General features: G+C 37.4%; 1 protein-coding gene across 2 annotated transcripts; it reads left to right on the top strand.

Moving 5' to 3' along the window:
- Positions 1 to 535: 535 nt before the first annotated feature.
- On the top strand, positions 536 to 16655 carry LOC107558918 (RNA-binding protein 10-like). 2 transcript variants are annotated; one of them, XM_016242621.1, is made up of 17 exons: positions 536 to 1099; positions 1788 to 1848; positions 1947 to 2105; positions 3219 to 3379; positions 3475 to 3572; positions 3752 to 3839; positions 4536 to 4716; positions 4798 to 4883; positions 5040 to 5127; positions 8400 to 8491; positions 11141 to 11332; positions 11447 to 11605; positions 12020 to 12082; positions 13965 to 14141; positions 15031 to 15096; positions 15265 to 15353; positions 15499 to 16655. In XM_016242621.1, the coding sequence occupies exons 1-17, from the start codon at positions 1046 to 1048 to the stop codon at positions 15572 to 15574; spliced, it is 1890 nt and encodes a 629-aa protein (XP_016098107.1). In that variant the 5' UTR covers positions 536 to 1045; the 3' UTR covers positions 15575 to 16655. The 2 variants fall into 2 exon arrangements, with proteins under 2 accessions (XP_016098107.1, XP_016098108.1); XM_016242622.1 differs by having other exon boundaries at positions 15502 to 16655.

Below are 16655 nucleotides of genomic sequence, written 5' to 3' on the forward strand. Positions count from 1 at the left end.
CGGTGGGTCCTGAGCCGCGGGAAGCAGATGGCTGCCCCCCTTTCCTCGAAAAGAGAGACAAACGAGAGCGGAGCTTTTCATTAAAATACGCTCACAATGAACGCGGATTGCCCCCTCAAGGACATCGCGTGCGTGCTCTTTGCCCAAACAAACAACGCAGAGATCGTGTGTGTCATCAGGTGTCAAATAACAACAACGTGGATGCACACACCCTCTAAACGCTTTGCTAGTGCTCGCCATAACGATAGGAATATAGATCGCTCTTACCACGGAAATGCACGCTTCAAACAAATGGTCAGTGAAGACGAAGAAGTGAATGATGTGTGCTCCCAGCGCCTATTTATACTATATTCACACCGGTAGTGATGTCATGGGCTGTCGCCGGCCAACATGTTGTTGGTGGTTTTTCAATGTATGCTTCAGACACGGGTCACGACGAGGCGTTCCCCATAGCAACCCCTAGAGGACGCAGTTTGAAGTTCCCTTGAAAGGGAACGGCTATTTTAAATTTTTGGGTGAATTCTCTCTTTAATGTCATTATGAAGTACAGCTTGAATGAGGGAAGTTGTCGTTTATTTTTTAGCATTCAGCTCCTCAAAGATTTATTTTTTGCTCCGGTTTAATAATACATTCAGGTCTTTATTCTACATGTTCTGTCATCGCTGTATGAGTTTGCTTTTGTGAAACTTCTGTCTGGATGTTTTATTTATGGCTTAATGTGGGTTTTCAGGGTGGGCAGGAGTGAGCGTGACATGTTTGTGTTCTCCTGAATGGGGGAGGTTGAGGCTTCTGGCCGGAGAGGGTGTCTGCACACACTCTCTCACACGCAGGCCGGTGCGTCTTTCTGAGTCCTCTCAAGCTGATGGTGATATCTGTCTTCCTCTCTCTCTTTTATCCAGTCTTCTCCTCCCCTCTTGTGTGAGATGAGGTCTCAAGTGTGCCAATTCCATCCTGAAAATGATATTTACCCTCTCTTATTCTTTTGTCCCCTCTTCCTGTGTCTCACTTTCAGAGAGTGCTCACTATATTGGGACAGCGTGTATCTATGCACTACAGTGACCCAAAGCCCCGTGCTAATGAAGACTGGCTCTGCAATAAGGTAACTTTCATAATGTTCTATATTTCAGTTAAATTAGTTGTTGAATAAGTCTGCCTTTGAGTTCATTTAAAAATGAAAATTCTGTCATCATTTACAATTATGTTGTTCCAAACCCATATGGAGATATTTTTGAAACATGAGAGATTTTTGTTCCTAAACTTTCAGAAAGTTCATAAAGACTAATTATAAAATGAATCCATATAAATTGAGAATTAAGACTTCTGAAGAGACACTTTCAGATAGCATTGTATGATTGAACGCATTTGATTTAGGCTTTTATTTACATATAAACGATCAATACATATACATAGAGCACAGATGTTTACTATATTTAAATATTACAATTATATCGATGATGTCACAACAATAGATCAAGTGGAAAAACATTCAAGTAATAGTGTATTTTTTGTATATTTATCAACATTTATGTCAGAAACAGTGATTCAAAAGTCTTGGATTAAACTGCTCGATTCACATGGGATTACTTTTATGATGTCTTTATAAATGTTTTCAAAGTTGTGGTGGAATGGAGTTTCAGTGGAGGGACAACAAACACTCTTTAATATTTATATATTAATATTTAAAACTACTGTTTAAAATATTAATTAAAAAATATATATTTTTTCCCCCTTTAAGTAAACAAAATGTTCTGTCTTGAGTTTTGCCAAACATCTGTTTTGATTGACAGTGTGGAGTACAGAACTTCAAACGAAGAGAAAAGTGTTTCAAATGCGGAGTTCCTAAATCAGGTGTGAATTCAAATTAATTTGTTGCAGCTATTTGTGACAGCATGGCAAAAACATGAATATGAATGTAAATCCTTGTGCATATGGCCCTTTGTTTTCAGAGGCTGAGTTGAAACTGCCTCTGGTGCCAAAGAGTTTACCTCTGGGGGAATTAAAGGACTCAGCTCAGGGTTTACTGCCCCTTCCTGCCATATACCAGACAGCAGCTCCACTAGTCAACTTAAGTTCCTCGTCCCCGGCTGCCGAGGTGGCCAATGACAGTAAGTTATACACACATTTATAGGGATAGTTCACCCAAAAATTAAAATTCGCTGCTAATTTACTTGTCCTCAGGCCATCGAAGATGTAGAGGACTTTTTTCTTCAGTAGAACATTAAATAAGATTTTTTTTCATAATAGTCGTTGGTTACCATCACTTGGAGAGCCAAAAAAGCATATCACGCAACACAAAATAAATACCCATGGCTCCTAATCATATATTGAGGTCTTATGAAGTGAAACGATCAGTCTGTGCAAGAAACTGAACATTACTTACAACATTATTATTACAATTGGTCCGTAGTGCTGTTCGGTTTGTGAACGGATCTTTCTTTTGAACCAGTTCTTTTTGGTGCACTAACCAGTTCACTAAATAGGACTGAACCAACTGAAGCAGTTCACGGCTTGAGCAGCACAGGTCTACAATTTATTCAATCAAACCTCTTTTTCTGGTATGCCTGACAGTCATTATGACTCAAAGTCCTATGATGCTGATTTTTGCCAACTCGTTACTCCAACAGTCACTGAACTGAGGAAACAATTTGACTCAGACCGAAGACCAATGAGCCAGATTTGTGAACTGCGCAAATGAAAGTTTTGATGTTTTTTTTTATGGTTTATGTAAAAAGATGAGCTAATGAAGACAGGTTTATTCACTCTATATGCTTTAGACAAGTAAAACACCTGCTTTTTACATCATTATTGGGTGCTTTGGGTATACGTGACGTCATTGCGTGATTACGTAAATGAATCAATGATTTGAACTAGTTGATTAAAATAAACAGTCCAGAAGAACCAGTTCATGGAAAAGAGTCGGAGTTCCACATTGTCCGAGACTGCACAGATCATTTTGCTTCATAAGACCTCAATATATCATCTGAAGCCATAGGTATTAATTTTGTGTTTGACTCTTAAAGTGACGGTAGCCATTGACTTAGCCATTGAATTGCACTTTATGAATCACCAAGGACCACGGTTTCAGATGAAAATCTTCTTCACTATTCTGCTGAAGAAAAAAAGGAGTAAATGAACAGCAAATTTTCGTTTTTGGGTGAACTATGCCTTTAACACTTTCATCTGGGGTAAGACGCTGCATTCACATCTATCCTCTACAGCTCTGATTTTGAGGAATCTGGGACCCCATACAACGCTGGAGGCCATTTTGTCTGCTCTTGCCCCGTTTGCTACTCTCTCACCTTCAAATGTACGGCTCATCAAAGACAAACAGACGCAGCTCAACCGAGGGTTTGCTTTCCTGCAGCTCACTACTATTGTGGTAAGACGATGACACTAGTTCTGTTAGCGCTGTATCGTGGCTACAAAACGTATGTGTAAGACCAGCACGAACAGGTATTCTATTGTGTGTTTTAGGAGGCTTCACAGCTGCTTCAGATCCTCCAGTCCGTGCAGCCTCATCTCTCTATCGATGGAAAGCTCATTTCTGTGGAGTTTGCCAAGGGTTCCAAACGGTACGAGTTCATGTTGTTCTGATACTGATCCTGCAGCATAATGCTGACGTCATAGTTGTGTAATAGGAAAGTGCAGTGAAGCCACACATGTGAGAGAATGTTTACAGAACACCTTATTAATGTAATAATGCTTTACATGTATGGGGTAGAGTTTTATGAGTTCTCTCTCTGTCTCTCAGTGATGTTTTTCTGACAGATGGCAATCGGGTGAGTGTGGCGACGGTAGCGAGTACAGCTATAGCTGCAGCTCAGTGGGCCGTCACGCAGGTACCCACAGCACAGGAAAATTAGGCTTGATTAACAACATAAATACTAATATGGATGGAAAAATGAACTTTCGAATGTTGAATGGTTTAAAATGAAAGTGCACACAGTGGCAGCAGACTAAATTAATGTCAGTTTATTCTGCTTTTGCCATAGTTACCACATGTACATTTGTCTACCTGAAGATGTTTTTGGGCTGTGACGGTTACATATCACAGATTGTTTTAACTAGTAACAATTATATTCAAACTTGGTTCTATTTCATCTTAACCACTCAGAATCAAGAAAGTTTAGAAAAAATTATTGTGTTTGTTGAATATTACCTCAATACTGTACTAGCCATTTCAAGTAGTGATGCACTGAAACCAAAATGTAAGTTTCAATTTGTCAAACTCTGAAAATGAAAATAAATTAGTAGTTAGTAGTTTATCCATGTTGTGTGCATAAAATAGACAGACACAGTCAAAATGTGCCATTGGAGAAGCACAAATTAAAGGGATAGTCCACCCAAAAATGAACGACATGAGGGTGAGTAATTAATGACATGCATTTCATTTTTGGGTGAACTATCTCTTTAAACGTTACCGGTTGACCCAAAAGGGTGACGTTTAAAGAGAGAGTTCACCTGAAAAAGTCTTAGTTCATTAGTTATTAAAAAAAAGTCAATGTTGCGATGGTGACCACTGGTTATTGTTCCAGACGGCCCAGCTCTCGGCAGTAGCTCAGAGCGGTGATATCGGTGTGCACCAGCAGGGGGCGGCAGCAGCTGTGTTTGGGCAGGTTGTCAGTGCAGAGACGCAAGCCTTTAAAGGGCGAGTGCCTGCGCTAGTGACCAGCCACACAACATTAGGTGCTACTGACGGAGGAACAGCCTCTACAGGTATAACCACAGCTCACTTACATCTGCTGTAAGCACACAAGTCTTGTATTGCAGTAAGTGTGAATCTGTATTTGATCACAGGAGAAACAGGTGCTACCTCCATATTGCCGCTCGCAGCATCCCACACCCAACTTATCACCACTACAACCTCCACACAAGCCCATCAGGTAGTTTTCTGTTATTCCTGTTCATTCAGAAGTTGATTTACTTGGTTACAATTAAGTTTCAAGCTTTTGCTTTTCTGAAGCACTAATTGTGTGTGTGTGTGTGTGTGTGTGTGTGTGTGTGTGTGTGTGTGTGTGTGTGTGTGTGTGTGTTTTAAGGCCCCGGTGGAAATCATTGGGAAACCTCAGCCTGCTACCCCAAACCAGCCTGCCACACCTGGAACCGCTCTGGAGTGCCAGCAGTACCGTAAGCAAACCACCCACCCGTTCAAACCTATAAGACCTTCGTTCATCTTCAGAACACAAATCAAGATCTTTTTGATGAAATCCGAGAGCTTTCTGACCCTCCATAGACAGCAACACAACTACCACATTCAAGGCCCGGAAAGGTAGTAAGGACATAGTTAAAATAATCCATGTGACATCAGTGGATCAACCGTAACTTAATGAAGCTACGAGAATACTTTTTGTGTGCAAAGAAACAAAAATAACTTTATTCGATTTGTGCTCCGAATAGGGCTGGGAATCGAAAATCAATTCCAATTCCAGAATCGGATACTTAAGGTCAGAAATCAGATACTTGATGTAAAATTAATTTCAATTCTGCCTATCGATTCCTGTGTGTGTTGTTTTTTGTTTTTTTTCATCTGTGAGGACCCAACCTAGCGAACTGCCAGGACCTTGCTCGGTAATCTAAGCGCTCCAAAGTTTAGCTACACATGCGATCAGAAGCCGAAAAAGCTAAGTAATATTTGTGATAAACTAAACTTGTTGCAAGTGAGGGGTCACCACCAACATGACAAAGCACTTTAACAGATCATTAAAGCTGCAGTCCTTAAGTGTTGCCTCTTTGTCGCCATCTCTGTTTGAAATCTGCAATTGCAGCTGTATGCGGAATTATCTTCCTTGTGTGGGTTGTGCGCCGGCACGGCTCCAGCGTGGATGAATCTAATGTTTTGAGGTGAATGTGTGGCTGTCAGTCACATTACTGTAACATTACTTAGGAGTCACAGATTCTCGCCTACGACTTGGAATATATGACCCAAATAAGAATTGTCATCAGAACAATTAAGTAACAAGTCTGCCACGTTTGCTCTGACTGAGGAAAAAAGCATTACAATAAATCACGCTACCAATGGTGATTAATTGTAACGATCGGTTAGCTCATATCACATCAAACCGTGCAAATTATTATTATTGTTATACTTTGTTCTTAAATTGTTAATGTTAACAACATCGGTATTGTCTATAGTGTGTATTAGCATGTAGATTTCAATTTCTGTACAGTCTAATCTCTAATTGTCATACCATTCGAATTCCATATAAAGAAATTATTTTAAACCAAAAAGCAAATGATTCTTTCTTCGAACTGGTTGTCTTTAAAATACAACTCTTGTGTGATCCCAGGCTATCTGTAATCAGATGCACATTTAAAACTGGAATAATTTAATTTCAGTCACATGTGTTTCATAAACACACAATCCTTTCTGGATTACTATCTGCCATCAAAATGGTACATTTAATTATTCCAGCTGCTGTGAGAAAAGGCTATAAACAATCCTCCACCTGCAGGATCCTCACATGCGATAGCCTAGTAGCCGGGACAGCTTCTTTATGTTTACAGACGTGACGTAATGACGCAGCAGCATGCTCAGCATTTCCTGAGAAAACCTACCCGTACCACTCAAATTAGAAAACATTATTATAAGCTAACCGTTGTGAATCAGGCTAAAGTAAGCGATAGTTTTGAACACTGGCTGTTTATGCACTTGCTCAAATATTGATTTTGGATCATTTTTAACCAAAAAAAGTTATGGACTGCAGCTTTAAAGATCACAGACACGATTCAAACACCAACGTTCTATTCCTAAATTACAGTGATTTCGTCTGTTTCATTCCTCAACCTTTGATGTGTGATCACAACGTTGTGGTTCGTCCTTGCAGCGTACGATCACAGCAGAAGGGGGCGAAAAGGGTCTGTTAAAATGTGTTTGTCTTTGAATCATTCAAGAGATTCGTTCAAAAACGCTGATTCATCCAGTGATAAAACAAGTAAATCTTGAGTGAGTCATTGAATCATCCATTCATAAATTACATGTGCTTTTGTTTAGTTGTCTGGGGGGTTTTTTTCTTCAGAATCGTGAGAGCCACAATCTCCATTAAAAAACTCAATTTATCCAGAATCATGCAGCTCTGTTTTGCACATGAACAGCTCTTAAACGAGTCCAGTTTTTATGTAGCCTGTTGATTTTTTTTTTTTCATGGTATTCGGCTGCAACTAAATGTTTTGCAAAAAGAGACCGAATAAATATGTTTGATATCATTTTTAATCACATTGGAATCAAAACTGGGAATCGTAAAGAATCGGAAGCGATAAGCAGAATCGGAATTGATCAAATTCAAACGATACCCAGCCCTAGCTCCGAAGATGAACGGAGGTCTTGCGGGTTTGGAATGACATGAGGGTGAGTAGTTAATGACAGAATTTTTATTTTTGGGTGAACTATCCCTTTAACATTTATTTGACCAAAATGTGCAGTACCTAGAAAAAGTATGTGAACTAAGTGTTCATTATGTCAGCTGTCTTTTATTTTAATGTTAGTCCTGTCTTTGTCTTTTTTTTAGTCTTTATCATATTAAGTCAACCTAGCCTCTTTTTGTTTAGTCAAGTTTTAGTTGACTAAAAACCTGGGAATTTAAGTCAAGTTTTTTTTTTTTTTTTTTTTTTTTGTCAAATAAAACTTCACATTTTCATGCTGCCTAATGGTTAAACTGATAATCATAATTATTTTGCTCCAAATTATTATTACGATTACTGATCATGATTGTTGTCATTTGAGAAATTATATCAGAATTATTGCATTTTCAACTATAAGCATTCATAAGGTTTATTTTACCTCCTCTAATTTCCTCATTTATTGTATTATCATAAATATAAACACTCTTTATATTATAAAATCTGGTAAAAATCAAAAACTTCTCTTAAAAGCTAAACAGCGACATTCCTAATATAAATTGCAATTATACTGATATCTTTCCGTTAAAACGACAAAACAAAATTTGTTTTGTGGCACACAGGGGCATAAGTGCATTTATTCAGCAACCTCGGTTGCAAACAATATAGATCCATGTTTGGATTTATTTATTTGTCACTGAGAAGGTTTGATGGCAGGTTTAGTGACCGTAAACAGTGTAAAAATACGGCCGTGTGAAGGAACACACACTGACTGCATTACACTTTCATTTGAGCCGAATATCTCAGTGGATATGGTTAAACTCCAACTTAGTTCACTTAGATCATCAAGCACAATGTGTTTGTCTATATTTGTGACTTTGATGAAGATCGGATGACATTTCATGACCGGTTAATGCAGAAAAGCAACCAATCCCAATGGGTTCACATAATTTTTCTTGCCATTGAATTTAGAGTTGTTGTTTTTAAGCTGACCTCATGAATTCCCGTGCATATTCAGTTTCGTGTGAATGAGGTGCATCAGTTGTATTTCCTCTTTCCTGCAGCGGATCCTGACGTATCCACGTACCAGTACGATGAGAGCTCTGGCTATTACTACGACGCTCTTACAGGCCTCTACTATGACCCAAATTCACAGGTAATAAAGTCATATGTGCAGCCTTAATCATTAGCTTGCTCAGGAATCTTTAGCCGCTTTTCCGTTGTCTAACCGTGCCGAGAACGGTTTGTAATCGTGGCACGCCGTACCTGACAGTTCTTGTACTGTTCACTACCGATAGTGGAAAAGCGGCTTTCGATTAGTTTTGAGCAGACGTATCCAATCCTGTTACTGGAGGGCCAGTGTCCTGAAGTGTTCAGCTTAACATGTTTTCCTGGACATTTCTAGACCTTGATTTGCCTTGTTCAGGTGTGTTTAAATAGGGTTAAAGCTAAACTCAGAAAGGGACCCTCCATAGGGCCCTATAATTTTCGCGACGTTGAAAACGTGGATGGAATCCAGTCATAAAAACTTAATTTATTGTATAACGTGGAATGTCACGGAGTTTGCCAAGTTTTGGATGAATAAATCAAATGTTAGGTCAGCACACTTAAATCAAAATGTGATTAGACTAGTGTCTGTGAATATTAAGCCACAAAAATACCATTTAAATACAAATCCTGCATGTTTTGCGTGTCTCTGTGTGAATGAATCGCGCAGACGTGTTTGCTACACACATACTACACACTCGCAGAGTTTTCAGCCTCTGCCGCCTCAATATATGAGTTCATGAACACAAACATAATCTCTAGAACTGCTCTGAGAGTCACCTTATGAGCATTTTACCGTTTATTTTTATTTAGTAAAACTATCTTCATATATTATACAAACGGAAGGCCTTCACAGCAACCCATCAAAATAAAAGTTCAGTTTAACTTGAAGAAATTGTGACCGAAATATTACTTAATGTAATTATAGTACTACCAGGGCTTGAAAATGGGAAAAAAATTCAATCGGTTAGCTCCGAGCAGAATCGATATTTTAACGTTTCTGTTCCTGCGTTCCTCTGTATTATTACAGTTCCGAAACCGGTTCGGGTTACGGGTTATTAAAACGAAATAGCGGTTAATAACGTTATTTTTTAAAAACAATTTTCTTTGCCTATAATAATAATAATAATAAAGTACAGCGTTTTCTTTACTCAAAAAGAAAAAATAAAAAAAAACAGGAAGAGATCTGGTAACGTTAGATCTCTGATAACCCGCTGCGCTTAGTCACAGCCTATACAGCATCCTCTTTTCTAGATTTTGGCCAAATGTTGGCTACTAAACAGTATTAGCATACTAACATATAGTAGGCTATAAAAACGTCAATCCAAAAACAAATTAATTTAAGGTGAAACTGATGCCTACCTCTCTCATTCGGCACGATTCCAAATGTTTCCATATTCGCGACGTATCTGGATGCTAAAATATTATTTATTATAGGCTAGGCTTTGTACATTCATTGACGTAAACAATCATCCTTCACATCGGCTACAGTGAGGCGCTGGTCACGCTGAACGCAACAGATTTTGTACAACGGAGCAGTGTAACTTTTTATTTGTTTCTTTAACTGTATTTTATTTTGATAATGAACAGGCTGCAATGTCGCAGAAATATGTTGTGTGTGTGTGCGTGAGGCGCCATGGTCATACCAACGCCGGGTGGTTATACAGATAGAAGCAAGAAGACATTATTCAAAACTGTCAAGCTTTTGCAAAATAAAGAAAACTACTTTGTGCTGTCTTGCTTTCCTTTCCGAGAAATTTGGAACACGTCACAATGAACCGTAAGTCAGCACATTTTTTTCTTTCGTTTAGTTAATCTGTCAATGATTTAAGTGAAATATATTTCCTGTATATGCCTATATTGCTTTTTATGTAAGCCTATAGTTTTATTCAGTTTTCTCCGTTCACAGAAGTGGAATGATAAAATAACCGGTTAATGGCCATTTCAAATTTTCGATTCTGTTCGGAACTATAAAATTAGATTTAGTTTCTGGTTCTGGTTCTCTTCCTCTGAAAATTTCATCCGTTTCCATTTTTCGTTCCTTAAACAGGTTCAGAGCCCTGAGTACTACTTCTAATAATAACATTATTATTAAAACATTATTTTTAAAGGAATATTTACCAGAATGTTTAGCAAAAAATGTAAATACACAACACGGTATTTCTGGAAAAAAAAAATTAAATAAAGAAAATAATAATAATTTAGTATTTTTTCCGAAAAATCTATTAATTAGAGATGTTAGTATTAATAGTATTTAATGAAACTATTAAAATGGAATCCAGATAATTTATGGAAAACAGAAATTGGTCAAAATAAAACTGAATTTGAGGGGAAAAAAACATTTCATAGGGCCTTAAGAATGTTTTTTTTTTTTTACTTTTAATAAATTGCTGTTTAATATTGTAAGTTTCATGATTTCAATTAATTAGACATGCTTTTTGATGAATAAAATGTCATTTAACCATTAATACAGAGCCTAGAAAAATTTAAACAATTTAAAAAAAAAACAGAATCTAGAAAAATTTAAATGTAAAAAAAAAAAACTGAATTTTGAAAAAAATAAATAAAAAAAGGAATTTGGGGAAAAAATAAAATGGATTCCATAGGGAGAAGGAGCAGGACACTCCTAGTTCTGAGTAATCTTGCCAGGAATCTTTTTTTAAATGACCAGTCAGTCATGCTTGTAGGCTTACTGAGCGACTAAACAAGCACATTGATACTGATAATGTTGCTGTTTGTTTTTGTGATGTTCTTCTAGTACTACTATAATGCCCATACGCAGCAGTACATGTACTGGGATGGGGAAAGACACACGTATGTTCCTGCCTCGTCACAGACGTCCGATGACACCACAGACGCTGCGGCCGCAGGAGCCATCTCTGACCTTACAGGTGCTCCCAACAGCAGCAAGGACAAGAAGGACAAGCCCAGGAATAAGACGGCACAGCAGGTACAGTCTCGGACAGAAACCCTCACTGCTTGTGAGGGTTCAGGTTTATTAATGTGTTTTTGGATGTGATCTAAATTGAGTATATCTTCCTGTTGTGCTTGTACTTTTCCTTAGATCGCTAAAGACATGGAGCGGTGGGCCAAAAGTCTGAACAGGCAGAAGGAGAATGGGCGAGTACTGAGCACTAACTCTCGACTGATGGCACAGGGGAGACCCGATGACAGACGGGAATCTGCCAGCGCTGATGCCGGCTACGCCGTCCTGGAGATGAAGGTTGGGTTTTTACACGTCTGATTAATGCCAGGCTCTTAAAATGCCACCTTTTTCATTTGTATAACAGATAGTGGTTGAACGGATCGTAGGTGATCCGAATACTACCGACCTTATTTTATTTGTAGCATTGTTCTGTTGTATTTATCTATGCTTGTAATTTGTGTACTTTTGCTGGCTGTTCACTTGTCTCTTTAATAATGTTTGAACTTTCTTAAGTTAGGAATTTTTGCAAAGAAGTACTTATGGAAAGTAAAGTTACATTGAATATATATATATATATATATATTTTTTAATTTTCTTGCTAATGCTAAAAACAACCGATCCATGGCTCAAAAGCTGTAATATGATCCAAACCGTGAGATTTGTGATCCGTTGAACCACTAATAACTGATGGTGTTTCTTCCCTCTGCACAGGATGCCTTGCTGGAGAGACCTCAGATTCTGATGGAACAGATCAAACATCCAGAAGAGAGAGAAGTGCGTTTTGTCTTGCTTTTTCACTTTTGTTTGTTTTTGCTTTAATTTCATTGTTATGGTATGGTGTTTGTTTTTTGTTTTATTTTAGATTTTGTTTCATATTTTTGTTGTTTTGATATGCTTCATTTATTGTTTTTGTTTTTTGTTCTTTATTATTTTAAGTTTTTAACATACAAAACAAGACATTTGAAAAGAGCAAACACCCAGAAGAGAGAGAAGTGTGGTTTTGTTTTTTATTGTTACCTTATGTTATGATGTTTGATTTGTATTAGGGTTGGGCCGATAGACGATATTATCGTCTGTCGTTGATGGCTGATAGACATCACGATGTTGAGCCGGCATCGTGATTCCCCCGGCAATCCGCCGCATCCCAATACCGTGTTCGGCAAAGAAAATGACGTGTATTCAGAACCCCTAAAGAGAATAAATACGAGATGGGAGGAAAATATATATTTCAATAGCCTACTTTCTCTCGCAGTTATATCATTGGGTAATATACTGTATATAAGTTGCGGGCATCAGGGAACTGCTATTATACCTGGCACTGAAACTGCCTTTGAATGCATGATCGCTTTTTAGTTTCTCTTTTACTTTCGAGATTCGTGCTCGCACGTACTCTGTTTATACTATACAGTATAAGTACTTACCACACATTTTACAAGATTAGATGTTTATCAGTGGTGCTCAGGATCTGCAAATCATTCGCCATCATCCTCAGTCATCTCTCCTTACTCTGTTTATGTGGTAAGTGAACATTATTTGTTTTCCGTGCCTTTCTGAATACCCCCCCCCCAATTTTGTAGACATTGCCCAACCCTAATTTTAATTTAATTTTGGATTGTTTTTCATCTTATGTTACGTTATCAATAACCACACGCTTGGTGGTTATTGATTTGTATTTATGTACCTAGGCAGGCTTCAATTCATGTTATTAAACAATATATTGATAATTATATTCGTGTATTTTGCATAGCTTTATATGTTTTTGATTTATTTGTATTTCTTATTTTGGTTTCTGTGTTTTTCTCCTTGGTTGATATGTTATTGTTTTGGTATTATTATTATCATGATAATATGGTACGGTCATGTGACCTTTGATCACCTGGAGGTAGGCCTATAAAGATTGGGATATCAGTGTTGTTCATTTGTCTGATGAAGAGCCTGGGTGCTCGAAACGTCTCACATGCTATGCGAGTTTTTTTTTTTTTAGATACATTTTTTGATACTTTTGGAGCTTTGGTGTTGCCGCCTTTACATCCAAAAATGTTCCACTTGTTTCTTAGTCGAGCACCCAGTTGAGATTGATGTGCGTGCTTTTGCCTGCTCTTCACTTTTTTAACATACAAAGCAAGGAAGAGAGCAACCTCCGGTTCTGATGGAACACATCAAACATCCAGAAGAAAGACTAAGTGTTTTTGGTTTGGTTTGGTTTGATTACCTAATGTTATGATTTTTGGTTTCAATTTAATTTAATTATGGATTTTGTTTCATCGTACTTTACATTCTGGTTTTATTTGTTGAATTTCCTTTGTTGGTTTTGTTACATTATGGCCTTTTGTTTTTATCTTTTTCGTTTTTAACAGTATATACAAAGCGGTAAACATGAACAGCAACAATAATAGCAAAATAAATAAATAATCAGTAAAACAAATACCAGAAAAGTGTTTAACACAAGCTAAGCTGAGACATGGCTTTGTTTTTACTTGTATTTAATTTTTGACTTGTTTCATGTGTTTGTCTTGTTTCCATTTTGTGCATTTTACCATGCGACTCACCGCTTGCGTCTTCTATGTTGTACTCTGTTCGAAAAACCTTTTCTATTATTGGCACTGCAGTGTTATAAAAATAAATGTTTCTGTCTGCTGGTCTTGTCTCTCGGCAGAGTCCTCCTCAGAGTCTGGTGGCAGGATACAGTGGAGAGACAGACAGTGAGGAGGAGGCTGGAGAGCGAGAGGAGAGGCTGACAGACTGGTCTAAATTGGCCTGTCTGCTGTGCAGGAGACAGTTCCCCAGTAAAGAGGCTCTGATCAGACATCAGCAGCTCTCTGAGCTACACCGGGTGAGTCATGCACGTCACACGATGCCTTGATATCTGCCAACATGAGCCATGCCACTTCTGATTGCTCTTATAGACCTTATGTAAAAATGTGTGTATAGCTCCTTTATAATTTTTCCACAGCTCATGTCTGGAGTTTTTGCCTATTAAATTGCTTGGAAAGATATGTTTTTGCAGGATTTCATCAACGGAACAATCCAAAATCACATTAGATAACCGCACAACCCACTGAATAGATGTTTATCTATCCTCACAGCCTTGCATTCTTTCTAGTCTATTGTTCTTCATGAAATTTTATTTTATATAATAAAAATAAATGAATAAAAATGAGTCAGACGTAATCAGTGTTATTACTTTTAACTAAACCTTGTAAATGAATTAAAGATTAAATAAAATGTAATATAAATATTAGATGAAAAACATAATTGAATAAAAAAATAGAATTTTAATTTTAAAAAAGTTGTAAAATTAAGCCAGAAATAAAAATAAATACAAATAGAATTTTTTTTTTTTTTAACAAAAAATAATACAAATTTCAAAAACGCATAACAATGTTACAAAGACATAACTAAAATGAAAACTGCAATATATAAAAATAAAGTTCATTCATATTAATGATATTTAAAAATACTAAAATAACATTGACAATAACTAGACCAACTGGATTAGCTTTGCATACAGACCAGGGATTCCCCAGCCCAAATGCAAAATAACATTTGCACTAAATTATTGTTCACATGTCTTATTTAAAATTTTTGTCTAATTTTGGTTATATTTTTGGAGGTACAAATCATAATAGGGACTGCATTAACTAACCATAGTACTCTGAATGTCAAATAAATAGAATAAAACAGTATGTTCATATTGCTGATTTTTGTTTCTCAATGTTCAGCTAAATCTGGAGCAGAGGAGAGCCAGACAGGCTCAGTCAGAGACACAAGAGCGATCAGAAACCGAGGTAAATACTGCGGTCAGATTGTTCTGAAAGCCCTGATTACACTTCCTCTGATATCTAACTACCATTCAAAAAAAAGCTGTTTCCACTATAACTGGTATTTCTTTCTTTATAATTCATTGCTTTGACACTTTTGAAGAATTGACCTCTGGGTGGCGCTCTTCATTTTAGCTGAAATACAGGGACCGGGCAGCAGAAAGAAGAGAAAAAGGGGCCATCCCACAAGCACCAGATGCAAAAAAGAGGAGATTCAGCCCCGTGTAAGTTAAACAAGTCAAGTCATACTTCATATATACTGTCTGTTATACGCATAGCTGTCACAGACAGAGATATTTGGGGGTGTACTGTGGTAATACCATGGTGTTTTGAGGATAATGTCTTATTTCTGCTCTTGTCCGTGATCAGCGGTGGCGTGGGATCTCAGATGCTTCCTGGAAGGATGGAAAAAGGCCTTTTCACTCGACACGTGCCAGTGGAATAACGTCGGTCTTTGGACTTCCTTCAGTGCTAAACGAAATGCCTCGTGAGCAGTTTTTAATCATATGGTGCAGAACACGTGCACAGTAAGAGACCATCGTCAGGATGTGTCACAAAGATGAGAATGATGAAAATAAAATGACTTTAGGGGATTCAGGTTGACTTAAAGAACAACCCTCAGGACCCTGAGGAATACAAAATAAGCTTCTAATGATAGCACACTGTTACTGTAAATACGGTCCAACTATGTGACATTCGTGGACTTTAGCCCATTGTCGGCTTCCCAGAAAGCAATTTGTGAATATTTATAGATGGCATGAATTTATGAAACACTTTGCCTTTCTGGGAAGCTGTGGAAATGATGTCAGGGTGGAAAACCGGGATAATTCAGAAACTATTTCATGTAGTTTCTTCATCTTTTTTGTCCCTTTAATTATGATGAATAACAGCCATCATGGGCCCTGAGGAGAAGCTTTGCTAGTAAGTGTGCTATGCATTTGCATGTCTTATTTGACATGACAGTCTATGCAGAAATGACAGACAGCGGCTGTCTGTGTTGACTTGCACAGTAGATTAGACTTTAGTGATTATCTTGACGAAAAGGCACAGCAGATGATTATTGTTTGCCTATATTAATTTTTATTAACCTGATTTGCAGTGTATATGTGTCGTATTATATGACTTAGACTATATAAGCTTTATAAGATTATATAAGCTGGTGTACATTTTTTTTTAAATGTGAATTTATGGTGGACAGAGTGAATTTGTGAGTGTATGTCCTTATGAGCACTAAGTGCCATTATGGGGGGGTTTTTTGGCGTCGTTTAATGAATAGATTAAAATCATGCAAATGATTTTCAGATTCTAATTTTGCTGAAATGTCATCAGAAAAGGCTGAAAGCCCATTTTGGTTGATAATTTTGTTTAAGAAATGGTTCCTAATGAAAAATGATTGGCAGCTTTTTTTTCCTTCATTAGTTTATGTGAATATAGAACATGACGATTGAGAATGTGACATTTTGAAAGGATTTCAGAGGATTTTTTTTTACGTTTATGTCTAAATGAAGTAAGAGAATCTCACCAAA

Source organism: Sinocyclocheilus grahami, unplaced genomic scaffold (genome assembly GCF_001515645.1).
Source record: "Sinocyclocheilus grahami isolate Dianchi unplaced genomic scaffold, SAMN03320097.WGS_v1.1 scaffold666.1, whole genome shotgun sequence".
Taxonomy (NCBI): domain Eukaryota; kingdom Metazoa; phylum Chordata; class Actinopteri; order Cypriniformes; family Cyprinidae; genus Sinocyclocheilus; species Sinocyclocheilus grahami.